We start from the raw sequence: 16,200 nt of genomic DNA on the forward strand, positions 1-16,200 counted from the left end.
GTGAGCTGCTTCCTCTGGTTTGATGGATGATATAATTGATCATCTGTAGAACATTGAAGGTTTATGGTGTTTTCTGATAATGTGGCCTGAAGGAATCAGATAACGGGGAACAGGATCGGTCCGAGCTCAGAACCTTGTGGGACTCCGTGACTGACGTTGGTCTTCGTCTCGTTGCTTTTAAACTCGTGTGAATCGAGTTTCTGTAAAATATCAGAAATGTTTGTTGGTGTTTCTGTAACTTTATTCATCTTATTAAATGAGATGAATTCAGGGTTTCATGACAAGCAATTCATCCTTCAAACACATTCATTCATTCTCTCAAATGAACATTGATGTTATGATTTCACTCTTTCAGAATAAAAGTCAGATGTTTCAAAGTAAAAGCTTTTGAAGCAGAATCACTGATTGAGCTTTTGATGAGCGATGTTGTTATTTCCCTCCATGCTTCTCCTTTAATCTTAATCTGATTGGACAGCTTAACGAGGTAAGACGCCTTCACCAAACACACACACATTAGCACTGGTATCTGTTAGCTTAGCATCACCGAGCCTCAGCTTATATTAGCATTACAAACCCAGAATGTTTTTAACATCACTTCCTGCTCTTAATTACTATTATATTACTATTAATCTTTATTATTATTATTGTTATCATGAACCGTACGTATCTCAGTTTCTCTGGATAAATGATCTTATTTCTTAAAGTCTCCGTTCTTTTCTTCAGACCAGCAGGAAGTGTTTCTAGACCTCCTCAATGTAGCATCAATGTAGCATCAATGCTAACACGAGAGCGGTTCAGCAGGACTCTGATCTGAATCAGACCCAACATGAGCTCATGAGTCTGATGTCTGTGATGTGTGAACGTTATCACTGAGATCTGTTTGAGTCACATTTCGTCAGAACGTTGAGTTGAACTTCTCTCCAGTGAAACGTTTTGATGTAAAAGTGACAACGAGGAGCAACAATCAACGATGACGTGAAGGTCCAGTTCAACGTTCTAAACATGTTCTCAGGGAGTCCCGAGGTTCTTCAGAGAACGTCTGACAGACACACATCAGACGAACGTTTGATCATTGATCAGCTTCTCTGAGTTAATCGAGTTTCTGATTGTTCAGATGATTGATTCCACGTTTACTGCGACACCAAAGCTCTTTAAATACGCTGGAGAAGAAAACACATGCAGGTGAATTAGAATAACGAATATTAATATACAATATTACTTTGCTCCTCAGACGGTTCGTGAGCTTTAGGTGGAAACATGGACGTGTTGTCTGCTCACGTTGAAGCTGAGAGTTGATGTGAAGGTCGCTGTCGGTTCTCATTTGTCCGATTATTCCGGCAGCAAGTGAACGCAGCACAGACGGCTCACCTTAATGTTGATGAAAGTTTGTTTATGATTCAGATCCAAACGTGTTCTTCATCAAATGAATATAAAATCTTCATGAATGTCATTTTATTTTTGAGAGAAGATGGAGTCAGACACGACCTTTGACCTTTACATTAACTGGTAGGTTAAGCCAGTGACCGGTGTGCTGAGAGAAAATGTCCAATTTCACTTAATGAGTCAAACAAAATATTATTTAGTTTCTGCAAATGACGCGCGGGAGAGGTTGAGATGACGAGACGAACAGCGATGGAGGAGAACTCAGACTCTGAACCGGGTCCTGGACCACAGAACCCAGAAGAAGCCTCGTGAGGACCAACACATGAGATCTGGTCGTTATGTGGTCAGCATGTATCCGGCCCAACAGAACATCATGTTCATCAGAACACCACAGAGCTCCGGGACCACACGTGGTGATGTGAGCTGCTTCATGTGCAACATGACGAAGCGTCTCACTGCTGAACCTCCAGCTTCAGAGACGTGACGTCACAGACGTGTGACGCAGTCAGAGTCTCCTCCGCTGTGTTCTCACTGCGCATGTTGCTGAGAAACGGCGCTCTGTTGGTCCTCAGCGTAGTCCTGGTGGTCGTTCCTCTCTGGGATGGAGCGTGGCACCGTGTTATATCTGCTGTACTATGATCAAAGGTTGTTGGTTGTTGGTGAGCTGCGGCTCAGAGAAGGTTGAAGAACTCTGGTTTAAGGGGACAGGTAGCATTAGCATTAGCATCTAAAACACAGTCAGAGCTGAGCTGCTGTCAGCAGTCATTAGTTCATTTCTTCCTTCTTTTATTTTTCATCTTAAGTTCTTCACTTGTTCCTCGCTGTCAATCATCTAGAGAGTGTGTGTGTGTGTGTGTGTGTGTGTGTGTGTGTGTGTGTGTGTGTGTGTGTGTGTGTGAGACAAGAGACAAAAAACAACCACAAAAAGACAAAACTACAACAGAAAGACACAAAACAACTCAACTACTTTCAGCCCCACGTTGTAAAAAACAAAGAAACCAGCTGAAGTCCTCAGAAGTCTGGTTTCTTTGTGAACGTGTTGTTGCAGCTCTTTAGAGCAGCAGACGTGTTTAGACTCTTCTCTCTGAGCCTCCTCTTCATAATTGGACTTAATCATCTGCTCTGACCATAAAAGCAGCGCCTGTGTGTTCAGGGAGAGAACGGAAATCAAACACATCCTCTGCATTATTCACCAGTTTCATCATCTGCATCTGTTCTCTTGAAACAATCTCTCCGTCTTTCTGCCTTTTCAGAGCTTCTTTGAGGGACAGTCGGCTCCGTGGGATTCGGCCAAAAAGGACGAGAACCGCATGAAGAATCGCTACGGAAACATCATCGCCTGTAGGTTCCACACACTGTGTGAAGGCTCGAGGGCACTGTGGCAGAGCACATCACTATGTTACTGGTATTCATGAATAACGAGCATGTGATGCTGTTGGTTTGGGTCTTACACACCGTCAGTTCTTATCATCACACACAACATGTTAGCGCTGAAGCTAATGTGCTAACGTCCCAGAAAGTTACTGCTGACAGCTGCTCACTTTCAGCTGCTGGCTGTCATCAACACACACACACACACACACACACACACACACACACACACTCTCTGTCCTGTGGTGCTGTAATTATGCTAATGAGGTGTGATAGAGGCCGAGGCTATGGTGGCCTGTAGGGACACACTTCGTATTCACACCAGCCGTTAAACCCCCCCCCCCCCACACACACACACCCCCACACACACACACACACACACACACACACACACCCCCACACACACACACAGGTCTGTTTGTTGGTGTGTGTCCTGTTAACAGTGTGTGACAGCAGTGACAGCCAATCAGCTGCGAGCATGACACCGGCTGACAGCGTCTTGTGAATTAATTTGTCTCTTGATTTATTTCTCATATTGTTTTAGATTTGACTTCCTGCAGGAACAGAAAACAAATCAATGGATAGAAAATAAACTTGTGAACTTATTTATGTAGTTTATTGTTTTTGAACAGCCTACGTGTACAAAAACATGAATCAAACCATTATATAAACTTCACCATCAGCAACACGTTATTAAAAACACATAATCCACAATACATCAATTCAAAATACAAGAATATAAATATGACATGTTGTACTTGTACTAGTACAAACCTGCAGCCTGTAATAAAGTAATAAAGTAGTAAAAGGAATTTACTCAGTTCGGTTAATGTTACGACGTTAGAAACATCAGCTGGTGCTAATAAAATGAGTAAATATACAAATGAAAGATATCTTTGTATAACCGACTATATTACACCAGTTATTTTCACTTAAACTTGTTTCATTTATATCAGAGCTGTATTCACCTGAAGAACTTAGAACCAGGGTTATTAATGTAACCTAAAAAGATGAAATAGTGGAGAACCAGTTTAATTTCAAACGTGGACGTTTAAAGACAACATCTGCAGATATTCATGATCTTTAATCAGTCTATTAACATGTAATAACTGGTTAATAACAGAAATGTGTGTTTATAACTCTTAACTCCTCTTGTAGACAGACAGCTGTATGAAATATTTAAATTTTATATTTTATAAGTTAGTAAACATTAATCTGTTTATAACTACGTTGCAGTCTAATATTTATATTCTATATAATTAATAATAAATACAAAATAATTAGTCAACCAATCAATGGACAGAAATCCGATCTGTAGCTCTCTCTGGTCCATTGATCGTCGTTCACTTTTAACTTTTTATTTGTTGACGAAAGTTTCACGTTTCTGTGAAACAGAACAAATAATAAACGTTCTGATAATGAGACACAATCTGTTTGTTAACTTAATGAGATTATTACGAGAGAGACAATGTATTGATTTATTCGTAGAAGCTCATTAGAGGTGATTATATTCAGCTTCACCACGGCAACGAGCTCGCCAATTAACGTGTGTGTGTGTGTGTGTGTGTGTGTGTGTGTGTGTGTGTGTGTGTGTGTGTGTGTGTGTGTGTGTGTGTGTGTGTGTGTGTGTGTGTGTGCGTGTTGCAGACGACCACTCTCGTGTGCGTCTGCAGCCTCAGGACGGAGACGGCGGCTCTGACTACATCAACGCCAACTATGTGGACGTGAGTGACACACACACACACACACACACACACTTTACTTTAGTTCCTTTAAAAGGTCGATCTGTAACGTCCTGTTTCCATGACGACGGTGGTCATCAGTCAGCTGCTGTTGACTGTAAACACACTCACTGAGGAGACGTGTGTTCACCAGCGTCCTGAGGCCATTTTGAGCTGCTTCATTTCTTACAATAAACAGAAAAGACCAAAGTTCTACAAAGAGTCCAGAGAGGAACACTTTGTAGGATCAGCTTCCTTCAGCTAGAAGTTAGGTAATGTGTCCATGATGATGATGATGATGAAGATGATGATGATGTCACTGACAGCTGTTCCTCCTCGGTTCTCTTCAGGGCTACCACAGACCGAACCACTACGTCGCTACTCAAGGTAAGAAGTGAAACACTGTCTTCTGATGTTGCTCTCTGTGTCCTCAGAGTAACAACTCTAACTGAACCCTAGTGTCTGTAGTAACAACTCTAACTGAACCCTAGTGTCTGTAGTAACACTAACTGAACCCTAGTGTCTGTAGTAACACTAACTGAACCCTAGTGTCTGTAGTAACTCTAACTGAACCCTAGTGTCTATAGTAACTCTAACTGAACCCTAGTGTCTGTAGTAACACTAACTGAACCCTAGTGTCTGTAGTAACTAACTGAACCCTAGTGTCTGTAGTAACACTAACTGAACCCTAGTGTCTGTAGTAACTAACTGAACCCTAGTGTCTGTAGTAACTCTTAACTGAACCCTAGTGTCTGTAGTAACAACTCTAACTGAACCCTAGTGTCTGTAGTAACAACTCTAACTGAACCCTAGTGTCTGTAGTAACACTAACTGAACCCTAGTGTCTGTAGTAACACTAACTGAACCCTAGTGTCTGTAGTAACTCTAACTGAACCCTAGTGTCTGTAGTAACACTAACTGAACCCTAGTGTCTGTAGTAACTCTAACTGAACCCTAGTGTCTGTAGTAACTCTAACTGAACCCTAGTGTCTGTAGTAACACTAACTGAACCCTAGTGTCTGTAGTAACTAACTGAACCCTAGTGTCTGTAGTAACTCTTAACTGAACCCTAGTGTCTGTAGTAACAACTCTAACTGAACCCTAGTGTCTGTAGTAACAACTCTAACTGAACCCTAGTGTCTGTAGTAACTCTAACTGAACCCTAGTGTCTGTAGTAACTCTAACTGAACCCTAGTGTCTGTAGTAACACTAACTGAACCCTAGTGTCTGTAGTAACTCTAACTGAACCCTAGTGTCTGTAGTAACTCTAACTGAACCCTAGTGTCTGTAGTAACTCTAACTGAACCCTAGTGTCTGTAGTAACAACACTAACTGAACCCTAGTGTCTGTAGTAACAACCCTAACTGAACCCTAGTGTCTGTAGTAACTCTAACTGAACCCTAGTGTCTGTAGTAACAACTCTAACTGAACCCTAGTGTCTGTAGTAACTCTAACTGAACCCTAGTGTCTGTAGTAACTCTAACTGAACCCTAGTGTCTGTAGTAACTCTAACTGAACCCTAGTGTCTGTAGTAACTCTTAACTGAACCCTAGTGTCTGTAGTAACACTAACTGAACCCTAGTGTCTGTAGTAACTCTAACTGAACCCTAGTGTCTGTAGTAACTCTTAACTGAACCCTAGTGTCTGTAGTAACTCTAACTGAACCCTAGTGTCTGTAGTAACACTAACTGAACCCTAGTGTCTGTAGTAACTCTAACTGAACCCTAGTGTCTGTAGTAACAACTCTAACTGAACCCTAGTGTCTGTAGTAACTCTAACTGAACCCTAGTGTCTGTAGTAACTCTAACTGAACCCTAGTGTCTGTAGTAACACTAACTGAACCCTAGTGTCTGTAGTAACTCTAACTGAACCCTAGTGTCTGTAGTAACTCTAACTGAACCCTAGTGTCTGTAGTAACAACACTAACTGAACCCTAGTGTCTGTAGTAACAACTCTAACTGAACCCTAGTGTCTGTAGTAACTCTAACTGAACCCTAGTGTCTGTAGTAACAACTCTAACTGAACCCTAGTGTCTGTAGTAACTCTAACTGAACCCTAGTGTCTGTAGTAACTCTAACTGAACCCTAGTGTCTGTAGTAACTCTAACTGAACCCTAGTGTCTGTAGTAACTCTTAACTGAACCCTAGTGTCTGTAGTAACACTAACTGAACCCTAGTGTCTGTAGTAACTCTAACTGAACCCTAGTGTCTGTAGTAACTCTTAACTGAACCCTAGTGTCTGTAGTAACTCTAACTGAACCCTAGTGTCTGTAGTAACTCTAACTGAACCCTAGTGTCTGTAGTAACACTAACTGAACCCTAGTGTCTGTAGTAACTCTAACTGAACCCTAGTGTCTGTAGTAACACTAACTGAACCCTAGTGTCTGTAGTAACACTAACTGAACCCTAGTGTCTGTAGTAACACTAACTGAACCCTAGTGTCTGTAGTAACTCTAACTGAACCCTAGTGTCTGTAGTAACACTAACTGAACCCTAGTGTCTGTAGTAACACTAACTGAACCCTAGTGTCTGTAGTAACTCTAACTGAACCCTAGTGTCTGTAGTAACTCTAACTGAACCCTAGTGTCTGTAGTAACACTAACTGAACCCTAGTGTCTGTAGTAACTCTAACTGAACCCTAGTGTCTGTAGTAACACTAACTGAACCCTAGTGTCTGTAGTAACACTAACTGAACCCTAGTGTCTGTAGTAACTCTAACTGAACCCTAGTGTCTGTAGTAACACTAACTGAACCCTAGTGTCTGTAGTAACACTAACTGAACCCTAGTGTCTGTAGTAACTCTAACTGAACCCTAGTGTCTGTAGTAACACTAACTGAACCCTAGTGTCTGTAGTAACTCTAACTGAACCCTAGTGTCTGTAGTAACACTAACTGAACCCTAGTGTCTGTAGTAACTCTAACTGAACCCTAGTGTCTGTAGTAACTCTAACTGAACCCTAGTGTCTGTAGTAACTCTAACTGAACCCTAGTGTCTGTAGTAACTCTAACTGAACCCTAGTGTCTGTAGTAACACTAACTGAACCCTAGTGTCTGTAGTAACTCTAACTGAACCCTAGTGTCTGTAGTAACTCTAACTGAACCCTAGTGTCTGTAGTAACTCTAACTGAACCCTAGTGTCTGTAGTAACACTAACTGAACCCTAGTGTCTGTAGTAACTCTAACTGAACCCTAGTGTCTGTAGTAACACTAACTGAACCCTAGTGTCTGTAGTAACTCTAACTGAACCCTAGTGTCTGTAGTAACTCTACAGCTGTAGTTACCAACACTGACCACAGGAGTCGCTGCACCAGCCAGACACATTTATATTGTCACCTGATGTTTCTGATATTTTAATATTTAACCTCTGACCTGAACATCAGCCCATTCAGGAAGAGCGACACCAGCAGTGTGTGTGTGTGTGTGTGTGTGTGTGTGTGTGTGTGTGTGTGTGTGTGTGTGTGTGTGTGTGTGTGTGTGTGTGTGTGTGTGTGTGTGTGTGTGTGTGTGTGTGTGTGTGTGTGTGTGTGTGTGTGTGTGTGCAAGCAGCAGATTCTCGCTGTAAAACACTTGAGGACAGGAAAGGATTAGCATGAACTAATTAGCTCGTCAAAACACAGACTGTCAACAGTGATTACAATTTTTTGCTGTGTGTGTGTGTGTGTGTGTGTGTGTGTGATTGTGTTTTTGTGTACGTGTACGTGCGCTTAATTTGAATTAATTAAAAGAGTCATTATAATTCATGTACAGCTCTGTTGTCGCCTGCTGATCCGCTGTCTAATATAAAGTTTACTCTGTGTGTGTGTGTGTGTGTGTGTGTGTGTGTGTGTGTGTGTGTGTGTGTGTGTGTGTGTGTGTGTGTGTGTGTGTGTGTGTTCTAGGTCCCATGCAGGAGACTGTGTATGATTTCTGGCGGATGGTTTGGCAGGAGAACACTGCTGCCATCGTCATGGTAACCAACCTGGTGGAGGTGGGGCGGGTGAGTCCACACACACACACACACACACACACACACACACACACACACACAGACACACACACACATACACACATACACTGATTGTTGTGACCATCTGGTTGTTTTCTCCTCTCTGATTAAGTTTGGGACTCCATTTCCCAGAGTGCAACTGTCAGGTGTCTTTGTTGTGTGACTCTCTGTGATGAGCTGATGTTGTGTATAAATACATCATATAGTACACTCTGACTCACAGAACTACAACTCAAACTGGTTTATATAGAACTCTAAACTAAAGGTACTGTATTCATAATACATACTATGTAATACTACAGAGAAGTATTACAAATGTGTATTACAAATGTATAACAAGATATGTTAACCGCTCACAGTTTGACTCCTTTAAAATATTCACTCGTTCCTTCTCCCAGAGGATGAACCCTCTAGACGGGAACCAGGCCTGTAGAGGGCGCTAGCAGACAGACAACGTGATCTGGGTTAAGGTTATGTAAATATATAGATATGTAAATATCTATATATTTACATATCTATATACGTATCAGCTTCAGGTTGATCGTAGTCTGGATATAAAACAAACGGTCTGAAGCTCAGGTATCTTCACCCTCTCACGAACCCAGCTCTCATTACCCAGAATGCACCAGGGATCTGTTCCCTGTTGCAGAGGGGGATTGTAGGATGGATCACTGACACACACACACACACACACACACACACACACTGTCACATTAGCCTGATTTGCCCCCCCCGCCCCGTTTTCTCCGTTCACCTCGTCGGTTGCTGTGGCGACATTGTAATTAGCTCAGCAGTAATTAGCTGTTAATGAGCGGGGGGGGCGGAGCTTCTAATGAGATTTTAATATCAGCTGTTTTTCTCTTGTTTAATTAACTTTGTTTCTGACTGTAATAATAAACAAGAGGTGTGTGTGTGTGTGTGTGTGTGTGTGTGTGTGTGTGTGTGTGTGTGTGTGTGTGTGTGTGTGTGTGTGTGTGTGTAGGTGAAGTGTTGTAAGTACTGGCCTGATGACACTGAGATCTATGGAGACATGAAGGTGACGCTGATTGAGACTCAGCTGCTCTCAGAGTACGTAATCCGGACCTTCGCTGTGGAGAAGGTACACACTCTAATGTACACACTATCATACTAAATATATATATGTATATAAATCAGTGCGGGCAAGTTAACGCGTTATTATAGTTTTTTTTTAATTATTAAGCGACATTTTTAACACAAGAACTGGCAGCGAGCGGTGAACAGCTGTTTGTGGCGTCTCTTCCGTCTCTTCCTGTTTCCTTCCCCTACAGTCCGCTGGGTCCTAAGTCCCTCCATGTACAGCTTCTCATCACCCTCTATGTACCAACGTACATTTATAACAAACACCACATGTTACGCTAATCAGCGTAGCATAGTGTCTGACCAACATACCAACAAATAAATGATTAATTTAAATTATTATTTAGGGTTTTTAAAGTGTTTAGTTTGTAATATGTATAATAATCACATCATTTAGTTATCACTACTGAGAGTTTAACAAACATAAAACATGACGTAGATAGGTTTCAGGTTTCAAGATGTTTATTTAAATTCATCTCTGACTCACATGAAGATAAAGTTGTGAACACCGGCTGAATATCTATGATCAGAATCATTATAACTGTGTTATAACTGCTGATGTGTGAAGAGAATCCTGCTGTTAACAAGAACCTGATGAGTTTAACGTGTTTAAACCAAATGTTGTTGACCTTTAGTTCATAGAGCAGTACACTACTTTTGAATTAATTATTGAATTTTGCACATAATAATGCAATTAATCGCAAAAGAATCATGCGATTAATCATGATTAAAAATTGTAATCGTTGACCAGCACTAGTATAAATATATAAATCAGGACAGAGGATCAATAGATGTGATCGTTACAGAGGGGCGTGGCTGAGATCAGAGAGATCCGTCAGTTCCATTTCACCGGTTGGCCGGATCACGGAGTTCCTCTTCACGCCACCGGCTTACTGGGATTCATCCGCCGGGTCAAAGCCAAGACTCCGCCCACCGCCGGGCCCACTGTGGTCCACTGCAGGTATGTAGATATAGATCACTGATGTTAACGATAGGCTATCAATATACCATATATATAATGTCTGTGTGTGTGTGTCTGTGTGTGTGTGTGTGTCTGTGTCTGTGTGTGTGTGTGTGTGTGTGTGTGTGTGTGTGTGTGTGTGTGTGTGTCTCAGTGCGGGAGCCGGGCGGACAGGCTGCTTCATCGTGATCGACATCATGCTGGACATGGCGGAGAGAGAAGGAGTCGTGGACATCTACAACTGTGTCCGAGAGCTGAGGGCACGAAGGGTTAACATGGTCCAGACTGAGGTACACACATACGCTCATAGAGGGACACCAGGGGACACCAGGGGCAACGCTCATAGAGGGACACCAGGGGACACCAGGGGCAACGCTCATAGAGGGACACCAGGGGCCACGCTCATAGAGGGACAACAGGGGCCAGGCTCATAGAGGGACACCAGGGGACACGTTCATAGAGGGACACCAGGGGACACGTTCATAGAGGGACACCAGGGGACACGTTCATAGAGGGACACCAGGGGACACGTTCATAGAGGGACACCAGGGGACACGTTCATAGAGGGACACCAGGGGCCACGCTCATAGAGGGACACCAGGGGCCAGGCTCATAGAGGGACACCAGGGGACACGTTCATAGAGGGACACCAGGGGACACGTTCATAGAGGGACACCAGGGGACACGTTCATAGAGGGACACCAGGGGACACGTTCATAGAGGGACACCAGGGGACAGGCTCATAGAGGGACACCAGGGGACACGTTCATAGAGGGACACCAGGGGACATGTTCATAGAGGGACACCAGGGGACACGTTCATAGAGGGACACCAGGGGACATGTTCATAGAGGGACACCAGGGGACACGTTCATAGAGGGACACCAGGGGACAGGCTCATAGAGGGACACCAGGGGCCACGCTCATAGAGGGACACCAGGGGACATGTTCATAGAGGGACACCAGGGGCCAGGCTCATAGAGGGACACCAGGGGACACGTTCATAGAGGGACACCAGGGGACACGTTCATAGAGGGACACCAGGGGCCAGGCTCATAGAGGGACACCAGGGGACACGTTCATAGAGGGACACCAGGGGACACGTTCATAGAGGGACACTAGGGGACACGTTCATAGAGGGACACCAGGGGACACGTTCATAGAGGGACACTAGGGGACACGTTCATAGAGGGACACCAGGGGACACGTTCATAGAGGGACACCAGGGGACACGTTCATAGAGGGACACCAGGGGACACGTTCATAGAGGGACACTAGGGGACACGTTCATAGAGGAACACCAGGGGACACGTTCATAGAGGGACACTAGGGGACACGTTCATAGAGAGACACCAGGGGACACGTTCATAGAGGGACACCAGGGGACACGTTCATAGAGGGACACACGTCGGGGATATGTGTTAATCTTTAATTCCCCCCCATCTCTGTCCAGGAGCAGTACGTATTCATCCATGACGCCATCTTGGAGGCGTGTCTCTGCGGTGACACAGCTATTCCGGCCAATCAGCTGCGGTCAGTTTACTATGAGATGAACCGATTGGATCCTCAGACCAACTCCAGTCAGATCAAAGAGGAGTTCAGGGTAAAGTATTATTATATTCTGTAGTTATATTCATTAATAAAGGTCAATAAACGATTAATTATGTTAGTATATATGTTAATAACCCGTTAATAAAGGTTAATAAACGATTAATTATGTTAGTATATATGTTAATAACCCGTTAATAAAGGTTAATAAATGATTAATTATGTCAGTATATATATTAATAACCCATTAATAAAGGTTAATAAATGATTAATTATGTTAGTCTATATGTTAATAACCCGTTAATAAAAGACAATATTGATCTTTATTGGTGATGTTATTGATCTTTATTGGTGATGTTGTTGATCTTTATTGGTGATGTTATTGATCTTTATTGGTGATGTTGTTGATCTTTATTGGTGTAGTTATTGATCGTTATTGGTGATAATATTGATCTTTATTGGTGATGATATTGATCTTTATTGGTGATAATATTGATCGTTATTGGTGATGATATTGATCTTTATTGGTGATGATATTGATCTTTATTGGTGATGATAATGATCTTTATTGGTGATGTTGTTGATCTTTATTGGTGATGATATTGATCTTTATTAGTGATGATATTGATCTTTATTGGTGATGATATTGATCTTTATTGGTGATGTTGTTGATCTTTATTGGTGATGATATTGATCTTTATTGGTGATGATATTGATCGTTATTGGTGATGATATTGATCTTTATTGGTGATGATATTGATCTTTATTGGTGATGATATTGATCTTTATTGGTGATGTTGTTGATCTTTATTGGTGATGATATTGATCTTTATTGGTGATGATATTGATCTGTATTGGTGATGTTATTGATCTTTATTGGTGATGTTGTTGATCTTTATTGGTGATGTTATTGATCTTTATTGGTGATGTTGTTGATCTTTATTGGTGATGTTGTTGATCTTTATTGGTGATGTTATTGATCTTTATTGGTGATGTTATTGATCTTTATTGGTGATGATATTGATCTTTATTGGTGATGATATTGATCTTTATTGGTGATGATATTGATCGTTATTGGTGATAATATTGATCTTTATTGGTGATGTTGTTGATCTTTATTGGTGATGATATTGATCTTTATTGGTGATGATATTGATCTTTATTGGTGATGATGTTGATCTTTATTGGTGATGTTGTTGATCTTTATTGGTGATGTTGTTGATCTTTATTGGTGATAATATTGATCTTTATCGGTGATGTTATTGATCTTTATCGGTGATGATATTGATCTTTATTGGTGATGATATTGATCTTTATTGGTGATGTTGTTGATCTTTATTGGTGATGATATTGATCTTTATTGGTGATGTTGTTGATCTTTATTGGTGATAATATTGATCTTTATTGGTGATGTTGTTGATCTTTATTGGTGATGATATTGATCTTTATTGGTGATGATATTGATCTTTATTGGTGATGATATTGATCTTTATTGGTGATGATATTGATCGTTATTGGTGATAATATTGATCTTTATTGGTGATGTTGTTGATCTTTATTGGTGATAATATTGATCTTTATTGGTGATGATATTGATCTTTATTGGTGATGATGTTGATCTTTATTGGTGATGTTGTTGATCTTTATTGGTGATGTTGTTGATCTTTATTGGTGATAATATTGATCTTTATCGGTGATGTTATTGATCTTTATCGGTGATGATATTGATCTTTATTGGTGATGATATTGATCTTTATTGGTGATGTTGTTGATCTTTATTGGTGATGATATTGATCTTTATTGGTGATGTTGTTGATCTTTATTGGTGATAATATTGATCTTTATTGGTGATGTTGTTGATCTTTATTGGTGATGATATTGATCTTTATTGGTGATGATATTGATCTTTATTGGTGATGTTGTTGATCTTTATTGGTGATGATATTGATCTTTATTGGTGATGATATTGATCTTTATTGGTGATGATATTGATCTTTATTGGTGATGATATTGATCGTTATTGGTGATAATATTGATCTTTATTGGTGATGTTGTTGATCTTTATTGGTGATGTTATTGATCTTTATTGGTGATGTTGTTGATCTTTATTGGTGTAGTTATTGATCGTTATTGGTGATGATATTGATCTTTATTGGTGATGATATTGATCTTTGTTGGTGATAATATTGATCGTTATTGGTGATGATATTGATCTTTATTGGTGATGATATTGATCTTTATTGGTGATGATATTGATCTTTATTGGTGATGTTGTTGATCTTTATTGGTGATGATATTGATCTTTATTGGTGATGATATTGATCTTTATTGGTGATGATATTGATCTTTATTGGTGATGTTGTTGATCTGTATTGGTGATGTTATTGATCTTTATTGGTGATGTTGTTGATCTTTATTGGTGATGTTATTGATCTTTATTGGTGATGTTGTTGATCTTTATTGGTGATGTTGTTGATCTTTATTGGTGATGTTATTGATCTTTATTGGTGATGTTATTGATCTTTATTGGTGATGATATTGATCTTTATTGGTGATGATATTGATCTTTATTGGTGATGATATTGATCTTTATTGGTGATAATATTGATCGTTATTGGTGATAATATTGATCTTTATTGGTGATGATATTGATCTTTATTGGTGATAATATTGATCGTTATTGGTGATGATATTGATCTTTATTGGTGATGATATTGATCTTTATTGGTGATGATATTGATCTTTATTGGTGATGATATTGATCTTTATTGGTGATGATATTGATCTTTATTGGTGATAATATTGATCGTTATTGGTGATGATATTGATCTTTATTGGTGATGATATTGATCTTTATTGGTGATAATATTGATCGTTATTGGTGATGATATTGATCTTTATTGGTGATGATATTGATCTTTATTGGTGATGATATTGATCTTTATTGGTGATGATATTGATCTTTATTGGTGACGTTGTTGATCTTTATTGGTGATGAAATTGATCTTTATTGGTGATGATATTGATCTTTATTGGTGATGTTGTTGATCTTTATTGGTCATGATATTGATCTTTATTGGTGATGATATTGATCTTTATTGGTGATGTTATTGATCTTTATTGGTGATAATATTGATCTTGATTGTTTGATTTGACTGATATCGGTGTATCTGTGCTCAGACTCTGAACATGGTGACGCCCACTCTGCGGGTGGAGGACTGCAGTATCGCTCTGTTGCCGAGGAACCACGAGAAGAACCGCTGCATGGACGTGTTACCTCCGGACCGCTGCCTTCCGTTCCTCATCACCATCGATGGAGAGAGCTCCAACTACATCAACGCTGCTCTGATGGACGTATGTAACCACCAGGGCCCTTTAGGGCCGCTAAGTTAATATTGATCATATTGTCACTTCTGTTATTATTATTTTCATATAATTTATGTATATTACAAAATAAATATTTATTTAATTGTATACTTTATATTTATGTAATATTAAAGACTTTGGGGCAGAAAGAGACAGACAGACAGAGTGGGTTAATGGGTTTAGAAACACTCACACAAATCATAGTATTGTCCTGAACATCCAACTCTACCATTTCACCAATAAACCACTCTGTTGTCATGGAAACCAACCAAACACTTGTCCACAGAGTGTGTGTGTGTGTGTGTGTGTGTTAGTTCAGAGCTCCTGTCATATTAAATATTCTGTTCATTGTTGTTGTTAATGCTGTTTGATGTCACTTCCTGCTGTATGACCATATATGGACGTGTGTTAATTGTTGCAGAGCTACAAGCAGCCATCAGCGTTCATCGTTACCCAGCATCCTTTGCCCAACACGGTGAAGGACTTCTGGCGTCTGGTCCTCGACTACCACTGTACGTCCATCGTGATGTTGAACGACGTCGACCCGGCTCAGGTACACACTAGACCAGGTCTCAGTGTAGACCAGGTCTCAGTATATAGTAGACCAGGTCTCAGTGTAGACCAGGTCTCAGTATAAAGTAGACCAGGTCTCAGTATAAAGTAGACCAGGTCTCAGTATGAAGTAGACCAGGTCTCAGTATAGACCAGGTCTCAGTATAAAGTAGACCAGGTCTCAGTATAGACCAGGTCTCTGTATTAATAGGGTCTC

The 16,200-nt window shown here is 40.6% G+C and overlaps 1 protein-coding gene across 2 annotated transcripts in view; it reads left to right on the forward strand.

The window, feature by feature from the left end:
• LOC306712246 (receptor-type tyrosine-protein phosphatase mu-like) overlaps positions 1-16,200 on the forward strand; it is a 123,220-nt gene that overhangs the window by 101,450 nt on the left and 5,570 nt on the right. For both annotated transcript variants that reach the window (XM_079181430.1, XM_079181431.1), the window contains 10 exons: positions 2,637-2,724; positions 4,402-4,478; positions 4,826-4,862; positions 8,353-8,450; positions 9,442-9,558; positions 10,364-10,518; positions 10,673-10,808; positions 11,971-12,120; positions 15,246-15,419; positions 15,853-15,984. In XM_079181430.1, coding sequence (XP_079037556.1) covers positions 2,637-2,724; positions 4,402-4,478; positions 4,826-4,862; positions 8,353-8,450; positions 9,442-9,558; positions 10,364-10,518; positions 10,673-10,808; positions 11,971-12,120; positions 15,246-15,419; positions 15,853-15,984 — 1,164 coding nt within the window. The remainder of the gene's footprint in view (positions 1-2,636; positions 2,725-4,401; positions 4,479-4,825; positions 4,863-8,352; positions 8,451-9,441; positions 9,559-10,363; positions 10,519-10,672; positions 10,809-11,970; positions 12,121-15,245; positions 15,420-15,852; positions 15,985-16,200) is intronic.

This window comes from Pholis gunnellus (assembly GCF_910591455.1).
Source record: "Pholis gunnellus genome assembly, chromosome: 20".
NCBI lineage: Eukaryota > Metazoa > Chordata > Actinopteri > Perciformes > Pholidae > Pholis > Pholis gunnellus.